We start from the raw sequence: 19,124 nt of genomic DNA, 5'->3' as shown, positions 1-19,124 counted from the left end.
GAAAATGGCACTAATTCAGAGCCCTCATTTGTTGCTTTTTGCCAGAATGTTTTAGACACTACCGACACCTGAGCCCCGGTATCTAATAAAAACTCACAGGCTACTTTAGCTGATAAAAACACCCCAACACCCTGTTCACTACAAGAAACACTAATTTGCAGGCCAGTCGTATAATCAGGGAGGGGGGCGAGCATTTGACCTTCTTTACTCACCCCCTCTATTTTCCCTGTACATAAGGACACTCTCTTCTCAAATGGCGATCACAACCGCACTCCCAACATACATCGCCATGGCCCTTTTGGCCCCAACTAGAACCTTGTAATTCAGAATGGGAAGGAGCCCTAGAAAAAGAGGCAGTATTGACTGGAGTCTTAGTAAGATTTTGAACAGACACCTGTAAAGTTCTAACTTCCTGGCGCAAGCTCTCTACAGTTTCAAGCAATATAGCCATTTGGGTATCGTTCGGATTGTTATTAGACACTCCGCGCACCTTCAATTCAGGTGTCATCTGACTATGTTCTAACTCTCGAATGAGCTCCAATTCAGAAGCCAAATTTATGGCTGCCTCTAATGTAACTGGCCTAGCACTACGGAGCTGTATTCGTAGATCACCAGTTCCAACATGTGCAATAAAATGCTCACGTGCTAGTAAATCTTGAGTATCACAGTTAGCCACTGGATAGGATTTGGCTACTAATCGCCTCAAAGCGTTACCAAACTTACGTGCACTTTCCCCTGGTAATCGTCGCCTGGCTGACAAACTTGCACGATTCCAATCCTCACTTTCGCAAGGATCAAAACACTTACTCAACGCTTCTTTAAGTTTAGCATAACTACTACGATCTTCTAGGGTCAAACCACAGAACACATCTCTCGCTCTGCCATACAACAAAAGTGACATGAACTTCAATTTTAAATCCCCGTTCCAATTATTCACCTCTGCGGCCATTTCCAATTGCTGGGACCAATCAGACCAATCACGGCCATTACCTGTAAATGTCTCTGGCATGAACACAGGACGGTTCACTATACTACTAGCAGAAGCAGTCCTACCCATAGCTGTTTCAGCAGACAATTCCTGACTAGAATGTACATTTTCAGTGTGCTCCATTTTAATAATTTAACAACACCCCAGAGAAAAAAAAAAAGAAAAAAAAAAGAAAGACAAATGGGTATATTACAATTCTATCCCACCGCTGCTACCAGTGTAATGATTTTTGCCACCACTAGGGGCCACCGGCAAGCCTTCTTGCGGCTTAAAGCCTGGAACACACCAAGCCGACGGTCGGCCGTCGGGCAATTTCCGTGCGTCGGCCGACTAAATCTTCTCGGTGTGTTCCCCTCCGTCGGCTGAAATTGGTCCTCGTCGGCTTTGTAACGGCCGATTCGACATGTTGAATCGGCGTCGGGCCGTCGGTGAAAGAGGGAACTCTGATTGGCTGTTCAGCTTAGTGAATGAGGCAGTGCACGAGAATAATAGCAAAACAGCGAGCAAAGTCAAAACGGTACAGATAGAAGGCTGTTCTAATGTTACGTCATCATACCTGAGTGTTCCTTGGCGAATATTTCAATACTAACACGAGCGGAGTGGAATAAAGAAAGTGTTTAGCAGGTGTGATATTCAAAACGGTAAGCGCGCACTGCTTTGTTTACGTTTGTGTATTTGCAGCCGGCAGCGTCCGTTTCCCTTTTTGAATAACGAATATAGACGAATATATCTGCAAAAATAGACAGTTGTCTCATTTACACGCAGGCGCAGAACCCGCTTTCTAGCTGACAGTCGGCAGGAGTTCTCTCGGTGTGTTCAAGTGCACTTTTTACCCCGACGCGAGGCGACAACACAGTCGGCTTTCATCAGCGCTAGTTCGTCGGCGTCGGCTTGGTGTGTTCCAGGCTTAAGACCTATACTGCCACCACCTTTAATTCTAACCCGGTCTGGTTCGGGAGGAGCACACCAAACACACTCCAAAACAAGAATTACAGAAGGAATACACTTTTTATTAGTAACAATAGCAGCCGTATGGCATTCGCTCACTTAAATATCCTGATTACATATACTGGTCATCTCATTTCATTAAACCGTGAACACACATTTGAAAGGGAACCAAATACTCATTCCAAGTTCACAGCAAACTATAGTGATATTTCAGACAAAGCACACTTAATTAGAAACTCCAATCATCAATCACATGCCCTAAATATAATAACCGGCACAGGCAATCAACATACAGTTCATGAAGGCAATAATCACCAATGGCTAAACACAACAACAACACACATAATAAATCATATAGAATGATTAAAATAATTTCGGACTTCCCTGTCCACGTCCGACGACACCCTGCCGTCACTGTGAGGACTCAACCTTCCCCGCCGCGATAATGATAGGAAGGTCTCTTTCAACCAGCCAGGTCCACCTACACTTACTTCCCTATCTCTCTATTTTTCCTCCCAACTGTCTACCTCCAGGCCAATAAGTGGGACCCCGGTTTTCTTCACGCCGGTGGTGCTAGCCAACCACGAACGCCACAGATCCCCTTTGTGAACCCAGCAGGTTAAAACCACAGTTTCTCAGTCTCTTCTCTCCCCTCAGTGTCCGACAACCCCCATTTTAAAAGTATCCAATTATCGTTCATCGTCCACAGGTGTCCTCAAAAGCATAAATCCTTCCGTGTTTGTCCGTAACAATGACGTCACGCACCGTCCATCAAATCATAATCATTACAGTATTAATTGGTTTCAACCTTTGCTTTAAGGTTAGTTCATCCAAAAAATAAAATTCTGTCATCATTTACTCGCCCTCTAGTTGTTCCAAATCAGTATGAGTTTCTTTCTTCTGCTGAACACAAAAGATGATAAAGACATTAAAGACATTATGATAAAGACTTCACATAGTGAAGAATGTTACTAACCAAACAGTTCAGTAGCCATTGACGCTGCAGTATTTTAAGGCTACTGTCAACTGTTTGGTTACCAGCATTCTTCAAAATATCTTCTTTTGTGTTCAGTTTAAGGGTAAATAAATGATGACTGACTTTTAATTTTTGGGTGAACTGAACCTTCAGGCTAATGTTCTTTAACATTCATTGGTATGTACCATGCATTGAGTTAACAAATTCATTGTTGTGCATCAGGCACAAACTGTAAAAATAAAAAAGTTATCTGACTCATGTTATGGTCTGTCTCTTGTTAAACTACTTGAATAATGAATCAATATAGGCCTATAGATAATAGGCCTATTTGTGTTCAGCCAACTAAAAAGATGACTATTTATGTTGTGGCAACTTATGATTTTAACATAATCTTTTGAGTTGCGTAGACTTCAGTCCCTTGTCTGATTATTTTAAGTTGACCCACACTTTTTTTTCATTTCAAGTGTTTAATTTACATGTTGAATTAGGCTATCCTGCGTTTTGAATTGTAATTATTATTGACGTAGTTCTGTAAATTATGGAGGACAAAACCTGTAAAAGCAATAAATAAATAAATAAGTCCACACAATTATACATACATAAATATATAAATAAATGTGCAAATAAATGCATAAATAATTATGTAAATCCACATATTCTTGGATAGATAAATATATAAATAATTAAATGTGCAAGGAGATTAATAATTAAATAAATAAAATTAATATTGGGGGAAACAAAATATGTTAAAGGAAATGCTGAACTGAAAGTTGACTCCCCCCGACCATTTAAACTCTAAAACGAAATATTACAACTCTAAAATTAAACGTTAGAAATTACAAATTTTATTTATGTTAGGTAAATTAGGCCGAATGTTTACAACTATGTTCTTTTGTGTTGACCAAGAGATTCCTGGTGGTGAATAGTACTTATTCATTCATTCATTCTTTTTTTCTTTTCTTTTTTTTTCTCACTGATCTTCAATTATGTTTTATTAGCAATTAAGTGCTTTTACCTTGCTTATGTATTCCAAATAGTAAATAGCCCCTTTTTATAGCTATTTCAATTTTAAAAAGCTAGGGGCAATTTGCATATCATGTACACAATCATTTCGATCTTCAAATTACCAATTTATAGAGACCAAACATGGTATGCGTGGGGTTCTGTAATAAGATATATAGTATATCAAAGAGATAATAGTATCAACAGATAATAGTATTAAAAGACACAACACAAGACAGTAAATCATTCACAAAGTTTCTGTGATGCATGTTTATTTATAGATCAGTTAATCTATGATTAATGCAGAAAAGTCTGTATTAAAGATTGTTTCTGTCTTACCATTGTCTCTCTCTCGAGCATGTGGTCACATTCTTTTAACACCCATAAAACCTTATCTGATCGTGGTCAGGACAACTAGGACCATCTTGCCCTGTTTGTGGGTATGGGACCACAGATCCCAGAGTGAAGTTTGAAGATTTTTGTAGGAGCCGCATTTGAGTTTATTTTTGGTTTCATAATTTACTTATAATTGTCTTTTCTATTGCATTTGAGTGGTACACCTTCTACAGCCAGAGAGGGCGCTATCCTATAAATTGGAGCATGTAGCGCAGAAGGAAAGACAGAAGGAGAAGGCATGCCAGCAGATACGCGCCGTTTCTCAATAGCAAGTACGCAAAGTTCGGACTTGAGTCCTTGGTAGTTCGGACTGACAAGTTCGACTCAGGAGAACGAACTCCCGAGGACGGGAGGACACAAGTCCGATATTTCTGAAATGGAACAGCGGCGTACTTGATAGTGTCACTCATGCAGCTCGCTCTGGCTACTCCGGTTATCTCTTTATAGGCTACAAATAAAACGAAATATGTTATAAACCACCACTTTGCCTCTTTTCATTTTCATTTAAAAAAAATCTTTAACATAATGGCCCCACAAATGTGGTTCAGGCAACGCAATTGATTATCTTCACTACATATTTACAACAACACGAAATATAAAGCACAACCCTGACTCTTTTTGTTTTCAATTAAAAATATGATGAATAAAAAACACTATAATATTGATCATTAAAACGAACATTTAGCAAAAAGAGACAGGGTTGTGTCATATATGTATATACAGTGAAGAGAATGTAGGCAACATGTAGGCTATAATAAAATATTTTATATGTTTTAAATATATCAAATAAAATGACATAACTTTTTTGTTAAATGTCAGTTTTAATGATCAATAATAGCCATTCTAAAAGTATAAGTAGCCTAAAAGGTATAAGAAGCTATACAATAATAAAGCCAACGATTCAGTCAAACATACGTCAGCTCTCTGGCTAACGTTAAAGTTAAATAGACTAACGTTAGTTATGAAACTTCACTTTGCCCTCAGCTAAAACATTTTGCCAGGGAACAAATTATACATTAATGAGACCTGTTGGATATACACAAGACGATTTTATATCTCATGTTAAACCACTAGACTAGAGACATCCGAGCCAACGGCAAGTCAGCAGCAGAAGCCGATTAAAAACTGTTCTCGCCAGGGTACGAGCGCCGAGCGTCCGATTGCCTGGTTCTCACAACTCCGAAAACTTCAGATCAAATTTTCAAATAGGTGCTATCTTTATAAATAAACCAAAGATTTGAGCTTTAAACAACTACATTCTCGCCTGAAATACTCTTAAAACTACATTTCATAACACAATTATAATAATAATAATAATTCATTACATTTATATAACGCTTTTCTCGGCACTCAAAGCGCTATACATTGAGGGGGGGATCTCCTCAACCACCACCAATGTGCAACATCCACTTGGATGATGCGACGGCAGCCATATTGCGCCAGAACGCCCACCACACACCAGCTTACTGGCGCAGAGGAGACAGTGATGAGCCAATCAGTATATGGGGATGATTAGGAGGCCATGATGGACAGAGGCCAAGGGGCAAATTTGGCCAGGATGCCGGGGTTACACCCCTACTCTTTCGAAAGACATCCTGGGATTTTTTATGACCACAGAGAGTCAGGACCTCGGTTTTACGTCTCATCCGAAGGACGGTGCTCTTTGACAGTATAGTGTCCCCGGCACTATACTGGGGCATTAGGACCCACACAGACCACAGGGTGAGCACCCCCTGCTGGCCTCACTAACACCTCTTCCAGCAGCAACCTGGTTTTCTCAGGAGTCTCCCATCCAGGCACTAACCAGGCTCAGCCCTGCTTAGCTTCAGTGGGCAACCAGTCTTGGGCTACAGGGTGACATGGCTGCTGGCTATATAGCAGTATTTTTAAATTACGCGGGGTTTCTCCTCTGCTATTGACGCTTGCTGGTTGGTGTGAGATGCATTCTGGGATACCTGGCTGCCTCGAGTTCGCACAAGTCACCTCTCGATGCATCCTCGGTAAAAGAGGCGGATCAAGAACACATCCGGGGATTCGAACTGGACTTGGCTAGATGTGAACTTTGAATTGGAACAGTACTAGGGCAGCGACTGATGACGTTTCACAAGTCCACAAGAACACAAGTACAGACAAGTTCGCATATTGAGAAACGGCTACAGTCTTTGACCTCGGCCTGGATCTGCGTTACTGGAGCTTGGCCTGTAGGAGAAAGCTGAACTCCAAGCGCTACAAAGGAAGTTTTCATTTTTGTTTTGTACTTTATTTTTATTTGCAATAAATATAGACAAACATTCAACAACAACACTCTTGGATTTTCTTGGATTTGGGCTGTGAGTCTGACCCTGTACTCGCATTCTCCAGGTGGTTGGAAACAAGAACAGGGGGTTACAGGAAAAACCCAACATTGTTTTTGCCACTACATTTCGTCAAAGACTTGCTGTGAATTTATCAAAGATGGATTTATGTTGAAACTACGCGATATGAAGACAAAGGAAACGTCGGTCTAAGCGTGGCAAGCCAAACAAAGAAACACTTCGATGGAGGTATGTGCTTTCAAAGTGAATAATATTTGAAGGATAAAGAAAACAATCTCACCGCAGATCAAAGCAACTTTGTGAGTTGGTGAACTGTGACAAACAATTAAGAGCGGTGAAAGGCAGTTTGCCATTGTGAAAACACAGCCAAACGAATGAAATGCAACGATATGTTGATTTTTGGAAAGAAAACAAACTGCTTTCTACATTTTTGAGAGCTTTTGCATTGATTGAAGCAAGCAAGATAAATACTTTCTGAGATTTTTGGGAAAGTTTTTTTTGGAGAATAATGGCTGATTCTAACAAAGAAGAAACAAACCCTGTTAAAGACATGAATGAAACTGTCGCGCAATTGCGCTCATCTAGAGGAGGAAAAATGTCACATGTAACACGAAGAGTGAACATTGTGAATGATTTAATGACTAGTTCGGAATTTCTGGATGAAGTTAAACAAAACATGATTAAGTTTAATGAATTTCTTGAAGAGTTCAAAGCCGTGCATGCCTCCTATAGTGAAATGTTGGATGAGGAAGCAAATCAAGAAAACCACGAAGCATGGTATCAGCCTAGATGTGTGCAGATAACGGCTTTTGTGACTAACGTTGAAAGTTGGATTTCAGCCATAGAAAACCCAGGTTCCCAAGCCATAGTTGAAGCCACCTCTTCTGTCACCCAAGTAGAAGATTCTGATACAGATACTGATGCACAATCATTTAGATCACATACATCTTCTGTGTCATTGCGCATCAGTGCAGAGGCAGAGAGAGTAGCTTCAATGGCTAAAGCTGCAAAGCTACAAGAAAGGCATGCAATTGAGGAGCAGGAGCATATTCTAAGAAAAAAGAGAGAAACTTTAGAGTTGCATTCTGAAATTGAAGCCACTACTGCAAAAATTAATTATCTGAAAGAAGCTGAAATAGAAATGTGTAAACCTGCCCAGTCTGATGTCATAGTTCAGATGCCTTTGCTGGGTGCAGAAGCAGATGAAGTGAAGACAAAATCAACAGTGACACATGTACCATTGGATGAAAAGCTTGATAGCTCACTTTATCTCCATGACAGGACTTCCCCAGTAGTTAAAACCAGGCCAGGTGTTCAGGTTCAATTTCCTCTTCACAGCAGACCTGTTTTCCAGCCCATGGCTAGCAGTGATACCCGGCCACAACTACAGCAGACCTCAGCTCACAGTATTCCCCCTGTCATTCCCCAGCCACCAAGGTCAGTCCCAGCCATTCAGTCCACTGTACCTCATGGGCAAATTCCTACACCCAGTTCAGCACAGGAAAGCCACATGATTAAAATTCTGGAAAAGCAGAGTGAATTAACAAGGATTCTTATGAAGCAGCAACTTCTGTCTACACTACCGCAAGGTAGCATTCCACTCTTTGATGGACAAGTTCTTGAGTACAAGTCATTCATTCACCCATTTGAAAATATGGTTGAAAGCAAAACTGATAACAATAAAGAGAGATTGCAGTTTCTTATTCAATACACTAGAGGCCTAGCACAAAGGCTAGTCAAGAGCTGTGAGTACTTGTCACCAGATAGAGGCTACAAGAGAGCAAAGGAGTTGCTAAAGGAAAATGTTGGAAACGAATACAAGATCTCTTGTGCTTACTTGGAAAGAGCCCTATCCTGGTCCCAAAATAAAATCTGAGGATTTTAAATCACTACAGGATTATGCCATGTTCCTTAGGAGCTGCTGCAATGCTATGGAGGAAATGGAATATATGGAGGAGCTGGATACAGTATCCAATATGAGAAGCATTGTGCTCAAGCTACCATACAAGCTTCAGGAGAGATGGCGTAACAAGGCTTATGAGCTGCAAGAACAACGTAGTTGTAGGGTAAGGATTTTAGATCTAGTCTGCTTTATTGAAAGACAAGCTCGCATAGCAGCTGATCCAGTATTTGGTGATCTTCAAGATCAGTCGGCTAGTAGAGGAAAGGCTAGATCCCCAGTCAAACCACAGGCCTCGAAGTCATCTGGCAGTAGTTTTGCCACTAGTATTGCTATTGCCCAAAAGCAGATGAAGTTTGATCTTTCTTGCCCCTTCTGTAGCTCAGGACACACATTGGACTTGTAAAGACTTTTTAAAGCTAACACACAGAGACAAGCTCAGTTTAATAAAGACCAAAGGCATATGCTTTGGATGTCTCTCCACAGGCCACGTTAGCAGAGACTGCAAAAGGCGTCTCACCTGTAAAGTATGTAAGCAAGCTCACCCTAGTGTCCTACATATTGAGGCCAAAGATAGTATCATCAAAAAGGCAGAAAGATCCTCTGATGTTACAGGCAATGCATCAGCAGGGTTATGTGGTCATATAGGGGCCGGAGACCAAGAGAGTGTGCTGTCCATTGTCCCAGTTCAGGTTAAGGCAGCAAAGGGCAGCCAAGTCTTACAGGTGTATGCTCTCCTGGACCCTGGATCCTCCGCCACCTTCTGCTCCGAGGATCTTATGTTTCGGCTCAATCTGAAGGGAAGAAAAACACACATTCTTCTACGCACAATGAATCAAGAAAAAACTGTTCCAACTCATGTCGTCTCTGAAATGGAAGTTTCAGCTCTGGACAGCAATAACTTCTTACCTCTTCCTGATCTCTTCACTCAAAAAGAAATGCCAGTTACCACAAACAGCAATTCCAAGCAGAAAGACTTGGCACAATGGAAGTATCTTAGTCAAGTCAAACTTCCCAGCATTAATTCAAAGGTGGAGCTGTTAATTGGCACAAATGCTCCAAAGTGCATAGAACCATGGGAGGTTGTTAATAGTCAAGGTGGGGGCCCCTACGCAGTTAGAACCTTATTGGCGTGGGTTGTAAACGGGCCACTGAGAAGTGCTGATGGCAGTGCCAAGTTGCAGAACAGCGCCTCCAAACTCTGAAAAGGAAAATAAAAAAAAAGATGAACAATACAAACAGGAATATGTTGCCTTTATCAATGACATCTTTGAAAATCATTATGCAGAGGAGGTCCCAGAGGAAGAACTCACACAGTCCCCTGGAAAGTTATGGTACATACCACACCATGGAGTGTATCACTTCAAAAAGAAGAAACTTAGAGTGGTGTTTGATTGTGCAGCTACTTACAAAGATGTATCCCTCAACACAGAGCTACTACAGGGTCTTGATCTGACCAATTCTCTTGTCTGAGTCATTTGGAGTTTCCGCAAAGAACCCATTGGAATAATGGCTGATGTTAAGTCAATGTTCCATCAGGTGGGAGTTGAGAAATCAGGTGTGGACTACTTGCGCTTTCTGTGGTGGCCACAGGGTGACACCAGTCAAACCCCAAAGGAATACCGTATGCTTGTGCACATCTTTGGTGCAGTGTCCTCCCCAAGTTGCGCAAGTTTTGCATTACGAAAAACTGCTGATGACAATGAAAGCTGTTTTCCCCTTCAAGTAGCTGAAACAATCCGGCACAACTTTTATGTGGATGATTGTGTTAAAGCTGCCGTCGGCAACATTTTTTTGATCAAATTCAGTGAAATTGACACTATAATCCGACAGAACAACATAAATAAGGTGGTTTTAGAAAAAAACCCGAGCTTCTAACTCCACCTGGAGCATGTTATTTGTTTTGCAAAAACCCACCGCTCCCGTCTCATCGGGTCCAATCAGCGCAGGGGGGTGTGAGATCTGACTGTCAATCACAGGTCGTGCACACGCGTCAGATTCCCTCTCCCTCGCGCAGATGCACACGACACGCCTGAAGATTGTACGAAGCGTGATGGCGGAGAGAAAATCTACTAACAAGCTTCCAATTCCTCGGTTATTGCTATCTATGGATAGATTAGCCAGGGCAGCCTACCTCCGAGTCCATGGTGTTGATCAATGCTGAAGAGACGCGCGTTCACAGAAAATCAGGTACACACGCACTGGCGCTCGTTGGTAGTGGGGGAGGGGCATGAGAGTTGTAAACATTCAAAATTTTGGCTAAGTCCACTCAATCTGCCAGACTTGCCGACTGCAGCTTTAAATCCGTGGTTGAAGAGTCTGAAGCCATCCAGCTAGTAAAAGACCTCACTGCACTATGCTACAAAGGTGGATTCCAGCTGACTCAATGGGTCAGCAATAATCGGGCAGTTCTAGCATCCATTCCAAAAGAAAAATGGGCAAAAGAAATCAAAACACTGGATCTTGACAAAGACAGCCTACCAATGGAAAGAGCCCTGGGATTGCAGTGGTGTGTAGACTCTGACCATTTCCAGTTTAACATCAATTTAAGCCAGCAGCCACATACCCGCAGAGGCATACTTTCTGTTGTAAGTTCCATTTTTGATCCCCTCGGGTTTCTTGCTCCTCTCATTCTCCCAGCCAAGCAGTTGCTACAGGAGCTCTGCCAAAGAGGCTTTGGATGGGACGAGCCTTTGCCCCAAGCTGTAGTAGACAGGTGGGAAGGATGGACAAACAGTTTAGAAAGAATAAAAGGCTTCAGTGTTGCACGTTGTTTGAAACCAAAAGGCTATGGAACAACAAAGTGTGCCGAACTACACCACTTTGCTGACGCCAGTGAGAATGGCTATGGCTCAGTGAGCTACATAAGACAAGCTAATGAACAGGACATGGTTCATGTCACTTTTCTCATGGGAAAGTCCAGAGTCCTTCCTTTAAAAAACATCACAGTACCACGTCTGGAGCTGGCCGCTGCAGCATTGTTGGTAAAGGTGGACAAAATGCTAAGGAGAGAACTACATCTACCCTTAAAGCCCTCCGTTTTCTGGACTGACAGCCAAACCGTACTTAAGTACATTAGAAGTGACACTGCAAGATTTAAAACGTATGTAGCCAACAGGGTCTCGCTGATTCAGGATAACTCGGAGCTGTCTCAATGGAGATACGCAAGAAGTAAAGACAATCCAGCTGATGATTCCTCGAGAGGATTGAGTGCAGGTAAATTCATGGAACAAAGGAGGTGGATGCATGGCCCAGAGTTCCTATGGAAACCTGAGGAAAGTTGGTTAGAGGTGGAGGCATTGGGCTCAGTGTTACAGGATGATCCAGAGGTCAGGAGAAACACTACTGTGTTTACAACAGTGGTAAACACTGAAACACCCACAGACCAGCTTATTTCATACTTTTCAAATTGGATTAAGCTACTTAAAGCAGTGGCATGGTACATCAAACTGAAAAAGGCCTTGATACTGAGAATCAAAAAACAAAAGGGCTTTTATGGTACATATACCAAATAATTGTGTCTGATTTGGTCTGTCATTACAATATCCACAGATACTTATGAAGAACTCATAAAAAGTTGCTCTAGCATGTTGTGGATTATTCATCATGAAACAAAATGCACATGAACATGTCCCTGATTAATACACAACCACTGATACACATATTTGGTTTTGATGAGAAAAATAGACCATCAAAGTAGGATACACAAGTGGTTCAATGGATTTATTCATGTGAAATGTTTCGATACTAACCATTTTAGTAGATCTCATTACATGACAAACTAAACCCAATGTACTATTGGAGTTGATTGCAAGAAGTTTGAAGTACTATTGAAGTTATTTTTTCCCCAAAAAACATTTTGTACACATTGTACATTTATCAGATTTAGCATTGTAAAGCAACCTCCTCCCACCCACATTTTAAAACAAAGTTATGCCACTGATTGAGATCATTTGCGGATTCTTTACCATTATATCTGAAATATACAAAAGTGTGAGTATAAACATTTAAATTAAAACACCTACAAATATGAACCACGGTTTCCACATTCAGTGTGGCAAAATAAAAAAAAGCAATATCGGACTTCAAGGAATGTCAAATATATGAACTTGAAACAGAAAACGTATTATTTTAAATATTCTAAATTCTAAAGAACTCCTTCAGGATATGTTGGTTTGCTTTTAGCAGTCATTATGTCTGAAACCAGTAATCACTTTTGAGACAATTTTTTTTTAATTTTTACTTAACCTTTATTAGGACTGTTTTATGTTTGTTTGTTTTTCAGGCTCCTGAAGTTTTCATTATTTCAAAGCCAGAAATGTTTTATCTGAGAAGCCATGTTTAGTGTATGATATTTCTAAATTATTGCTGGACTCACAGGAATTAGTTTATAGACTGATTAATATAATATGCAAAGTACTGGCATTATTTTACACTTAAAAAAAGAAGAATGAATCATTTGGAATAATATGATTACAGTGAAATTTGAGTCAATGTGATTTGTAGTTATTATTTAATGAACTTTGGTCTAAGCTACGTCCTTGCTTCAGGTGGAATGATTCTGATTGGCTATGAAATTGATAAACATAATAATTTTCCACACATATACAGATAGACTGAAGCATATCTCCACAGATTATGCCGCTGACACTCGGAACATGAAGTTAGACAACAACTCAGTCAATCTCCAATAATGCCAGTGGTTCCTTAACCTGGAACCAAGAAGACTAACACACACCAACGCACAGCTTTTCCGAGGTAGGATTTGGCCAGGCTCCAACTATAAACAGGAGTCTCATTTCAAAACATCAAGATAATGCGTTCTTTCTCTCAAGGAGAGGACACTTTAATCTAACTTTAACAACGAAATGGTCACTTAAACTATTGGTTCCAATGACCCTTGTGACCTAGTTGTCAGGAAAAAAAAGAATGTATGTACTGACGCAAATTGAAGACCTTTCTGAAACACAAAATGAGTCCATATTTCATTTCTGGAAGCCGAGCTAAATGAGCAAGCACTGTTACTGCATTCAGATGTCAAAAACAGACAATAGAGAATACATGAATATAACATTTCAGTACATTAAAACATTTCAGACAGTGATGCTGGGTAATGGAGTCTGAATCACTGATCCAGTTCATCTCAAAGCGCTACAGATCTGCTTCTTCCACAGCCAGTAAAACATTTTTTATGAACATCATAAGAAAAGATCCTCCAGAAACTGAAGCAGCAAATTCTCCAGAATGTCACTGTCTGTGTAGCATTAAGATTAAGACTGGAATTACTGGAATACGAATTCAAACGTAATGATTTCTTTTCTGTGTTTCCATATGCAGTTCTAAAGTGAGTTTCTCATTATGGAGAGCAGAGAGAGATCTTCATCTCCAGAACCCAGCTGTCTGTCTATGAAGAGTGACGCATCCATGGGTCACCCTCTTAAATTCAGTGATGAAGCAGTGACCTCTGACCCCAGCTATGTGTCTATGAAGAGTGACGCATCCATGGGTCACCCTCTTAAATTCAGTGATGAAGCAGTGACCTCTGACCCCAGCTGTGTGTCTATGAAGAGTGACGCATCCATGGGTCACCCTCTTAAATTCAGTGATGAAGCAGTGACCTCTGACCCCAGCTATGTGTCTATGAAGAGTGACGCATCCATGGGTCACCCTCTTAAATTCAGTGATGAAGCAGTGACCTCTGACCCCAGCTGTGTGTCTATGAAGAGTGACGCATCCATGGGTCACCCTCTTAAATTCAGTGATGAAGCAGTGACCTCTGACCCCAGCTATGTGTCTATGAAGAGTGACGCATCCATGGGTCACCCTCTTAAATTCAGTGATGAAGCAATGACCTCTGACCCCAGCTGTGTGTCTATGAAGAGTGACAGACCCATGGGTAAATCTCCTGAATTCAGTGAGGAAACAGTGACCTCTGACCCCAGGTGAGACACAAAATTACAGATTTGTTAGGAATCTAATAATTTACAAACGACTGGTCAGATTTAGTCTGATTATTTAATTGTAAAAGGCTGTTGAATTGAATAAAAATAGTCTAGTATGCATGTGCAGCATGTTTCAGAGTCACACCAAAAAAAACAGTCTGTATGGTGTTCACCAAAAAATGTATGAAGGTGTCACATTCTAATGTGTTCCTTAGAGGACAGGAGCTTGATGTTGTCAATGAATTTAAGTATTTAGGAGTTATATATGACTCGACCTTAACATTCAAATATCATGTAAAAAAGGTGGCAAATAAAGTTAAATTCAGTTTACAGAATTTTAAACAAGTCAGGCCATTTCTCAACACCAAAGCAGCCAAGTTGTTCTTATATACTATGATTTTTTCACATATCGAGTATTGTTTCATAAATTGGTCATTAACTAGCATATCGAGTCTTAAAACTATTGAATCTCTATTCAAGAAAGCCATTAAAACTTTTGATAAAAAGGCATTGTCATTTCACCATTGCGATATTTTAGAGAAACATAATTTTTTAAGTTTTGACAATTTCAAACGTTTCAAGTACTTTTGTCTAGTCTATAAGGTGTTAAATAATCTTGCTCCACCTCCACTGCATGCCTTTTTTCAAAGGCTTGCAAGCGGAGGTAGTACACGAGCCTCTATAAAAGGGGACTGTATGATACTGTACCATTTAGATGTACCACCTTTGGACAAAATGTATTATCAAAATTAGGTGGTAAATTTTGGAATAGCTTACCCCTTGTGATACGTGAGTGTCCTTCATTCACCTCCTTTAAAACTCAATTAAAACAGTGGCTCTTAGATAATCAGACATGTACTCACCTTTAACTGTAACATTGTCATTAATATTAGTCACTATTAGTCATACATTTTCACTGTTAATGTAGTATAGTGGTGAATGTATAATGTCATTGTTATTATGAATTTTTGTCTTGTTTGTTTGTATTGTTGATGTATATTTTTATTTATGTGTATTGTTGTCATAGTGCATGAATGTTGTATGATTGTTGGTTATTTTTTGTTAGTTTTTATGTTACTGGCCTAGGGACTGCAGATGAAAAATAGTATCTTTTTACTAATTCTGGCATATTTACATGGTGTATTTTCATACAACAATGTACATGTATATGCATGGTCCCTATTAAATAAACTAATAAAAAAATAAATAAATAAATAAACACACATGTAGCTCATGATACTGTTTAAAGAGCGGCTTGGTATCGAAATGTAAAACAATATTAAAGTATCCTGAAAACCTTATTTTGTAGTAAATGTCGCTCCACACAAACTGCATCTCTGAAGGTGAATCGAGACTCAAAATCAACAAATCTCAAAACTGAAAGTCAAAGACTAAACTCAAACAGGCGTTAGAGAAAACAGTGACTTATAATAAATAAAACAGCAGGCAGAACTAAAGGTAGAGCCCACACTTATGAATATGAAGAGTGACAGGTCCTCTTCCTCCTGAATTACAGTGACCTCTGACCCCAGGTGAGTATACACGTGTAGTGGGAGTCAAAAACACACTGAAAGCACACAGAAAGACAGAAAAGTTCATTTGAAAATGAACGTTTAAACTGAAACTGAAATGTAAGACATTAATTACACAGACAATACACGATTGACATCTTTATTGATGTACTGTTTTAATTTTATTTATACATTTAAATCATTGTTTTTTTAACATGTTTTTAAAATCTGTTCTTTTTTGTCATTTTTGTTGTTCCAGCAGAGTAGTGGATAGAGATGATCAGACTGGAGATTCTCCTCAACCAGTGAATGATGAACTACAGAGAGTCAAAGACCGACACAAAGCCAGCATGAAGAATAAGTATGAGAGATTATTTGAGGGACTGAAACTCCAAGAGAATGAAACCCTCCTGAACAGGATCTACACACAGCTCTACATCATAGAGGGAGAGAGAGGAGGAGTGAATGAAGAACATGAGGTTTTACAGATGGAGAAAACAGCCAGAACACAACACTCACAAGACACTCCAATCTACTGCAATGACATCTTTAAAGCCTCTCCTGAACCAGGACGCCAGGAGAAAGAGCAGATCAAGACTGTTCTCACTAAAGGCATCGCTGGAATCGGGAAAACCGTCTCTGTGCAGAAGTTCATTCTGGACTGGGCCGAGGGAAAAGACAATCAGGATGTAGATTTCATGTTTGTTCTTCCATTTCGAGAGCTGAACTTGATCCGAGATCATCAGTACAGTCTTCACAGACTTCTGCTGGACTTTCATCCTGAACTTCAAGATCTGGACTCAAAGATTTACGAGCAGTGTAAAGTTGTGTTCATCTTTGATGGTCTGGATGAAAGCAGAATCACACTGATGTTTCCAGACGCTCAGGAAGTTTCTGATGTGACTGAGACTTCATCAGTGGGTGTGTTGATGTCAAAGCTCATTAAAGGAGATCTGCTTCCCTCGGCTCTCATCTGGATCACCTCCAGACCAGCAGCAGCCAATCAGATCCCCTCCAAATACATCCACCGTCTGACAGAGATTCAGGGATTCAATGAGCCTCAGAAGGAGGAATATTTCAGGAAGAAAATCAGTGACGAGCATCAAGCCAGCAGAATCATCTCACACATCAGAAGAGCAAGAAGCCTCCACATCATGTGTCACATACCCGTCTTCTGCTGGGTCTCCTCCACTGTGCTTCAGAAGCTCCTGGAAGAAGATCTGAGTGCAGAAATCCCTCAAACTCTGACTGAAATGTACATCCACTTCCTGCTGATTCAGATCAACATGAGGAATCAGAAGTATGAAGAGAGAGATCCAGAGAAACTCCTGCAGTCCAACAGAGAAGTGATTGTGAAACTTGCTGAAGTGGCTTTCCATCAGCTGATGAAGGGCAATGTGATGTTCTATAAGGAGGACCTGATTGAGAGCGGCATAGACGTCACTGACGCCTCAGTGTATTCTGGGATTTGCACTGAGATCTTTAAGCAGGAATCTGTGATTCATCAGAGGAAAGTCTACAGCTTCATTCATCTGAGCGTTCAGGAGTTTCTCGCTGCTTTCTACGTGTTTTACTCGCATGTGATCAAGAACAAGGAACCGCTGCATGAATTCAGATTTTACATATTGAATCAAGGCTCTCTGTATGATCTACTAAGATCAGCAGTAGATGAAGTCCTCTGGAGCAAGAATGGACGGCTGGATCTGTTCCTGCGGTTCCTGCTGGGCGTCTCACTGGAGTCCAATCAGAGTCTCTTACAGGATCTACTGACACACACAGAGAACAGCTCAGAGAGCATCAGGAGAATCACACAGTACATTAAAAAGAAGATCCAAAATATTCATAAGTTCATAATCTTTCATAAGCTCTCAGCTGATCAATCCATCAACCTGTTCCTCTGTCTGCTGGAAGTGAAAGATCAGACTCTGTCCAGAGAGATTCAGGAGTTTGTGAAATCAGACAAACACTCAGGGAAGTTTCTCTCTCCGTCTCACTGCTCTACAATCTCCTACATGCTTCAGATCTCAGAGGAGCCGCTGGATGAGCTGAACCTCAATAAATACAACACATCAGAAGAGGGTAGAAGAAGACTGGTACCAGCTGTGGTCAACTGCAGAAAAGCTCTGTGAGTGTTTCATTATTAACAACTGAATCAGGTTTAATAATGCATCTAACATCTTTAAAAGGATCATGACATGGATTTTTTTTATTTTAATGTCCATTGAGGTTCAATTATACTCAGTGTTTGGAATAACACTGTTATAATTAGACGGCATGTTTTATTCATATCATAGACATTGTGTAAGTAACTTTAAAGTTTACTCTATTCTTCTCCCTGCTCACCGGCCACTTACTTTCATGTATTTTGGGAGAAGTGGATGAATTCACGTGTTGTAAATCCAACGGATCTGATTCTCTGAACAGAAGCACAAACTAACATGGCGGCGCCCATCGCGCATATAGCTCAACTAACGCAATCTTATTTTCTTTTCAGCTGGCTTTTTGGTTGATTAGGTCCACTGTCTGCCTTGTTTTTCTTGCAGCTAAACACCTTGTGTTACAATTTTTTTGATCAAGAACAGTACTTTTTTTTTACTTAAAGGGGGGGGGGGGGTGAAATGCTATTTTTTACTCTGTTAAAGAGTTGGATTTCCATGCTAAACATGGACAAAGTTTCAAAAATTAAGTTGTCCGAAGGACGGTGCTCTTTTGGCAGTATAGTGTCCCCATCACTATACTGGGGCATTAGGACCCACACAGACCACAGGGTGAGCACCCCCTGCTGGCCTCACTAACACCTCTTCCAGCAGCAACCTGTTTTTTTCTCAGGAGGTCTCCCATCCAGGTACTAACCAGGCTCAGCCCTGCTTAGCTTCAGTGGGCAACCAGTCTTGGGCTACAGGGTGATATGGCTGCTGGCGATCTAACCTTTATTTAAGTTAAAAAAAATATTTCACTTTTGCATGTAATACATTTTCTGTTACAGCAGCTCCTATAGCTGCCGACGGCTTGGTTATACAACGCAATTTTTACGCACATCAACAGTCTTGTAGTCCATTTCTACTTTTCTGTTTCTTTATTTACAAAATGCAAACATTAAACATACTTGAGAGACGGTGAACATCCAACCTTGTGTGTGGTAAAAA

General features: G+C 40.5%; 2 protein-coding genes across 3 annotated transcripts in view; both read left to right on the top strand.

Moving 5' to 3' along the window:
• LOC311304840 (protein NLRC3-like) overlaps nucleotides 1–18,107 on the top strand; it is a gene marked incomplete at its 3' end in the record, with an annotated part of 74,664 nt that extends 56,557 nt beyond the window's left edge. Inside the window, exons 2-3 of one of the 2 annotated variants that reach the window (XM_084432169.1) lie at nucleotides 13,863–14,467; nucleotides 16,238–18,107. In XM_084432169.1, coding sequence (XP_084288295.1) covers nucleotides 13,884–14,467; nucleotides 16,238–18,107 — 2,454 coding nt within the window. In that variant the 5' untranslated portion in view covers nucleotides 13,863–13,883. Of the gene's footprint in view, nucleotides 1–13,862; nucleotides 14,468–16,237 lie in introns of those variants that run through there. The other variant, XM_084432170.1, reaches the window with a different exon arrangement.
• The window catches only part of LOC311304780 (uncharacterized protein), a gene marked incomplete at its 5' end in the record, with an annotated part of 578,336 nt that overhangs the window by 429,418 nt on the left and 129,794 nt on the right, over nucleotides 1–19,124 (top strand). The window lies entirely within an intron of this gene.

The sequence above is a fragment of the Rutilus rutilus genome, assembly GCF_951802725.1.
Source record: "Rutilus rutilus genome assembly, chromosome: 15".
Lineage (NCBI taxonomy): Eukaryota > Metazoa > Chordata > Actinopteri > Cypriniformes > Leuciscidae > Rutilus > Rutilus rutilus.
Note: the sequence above shows the minus strand (reverse complement) of the source record. Positions and strands in the feature narration are given on the sequence as shown.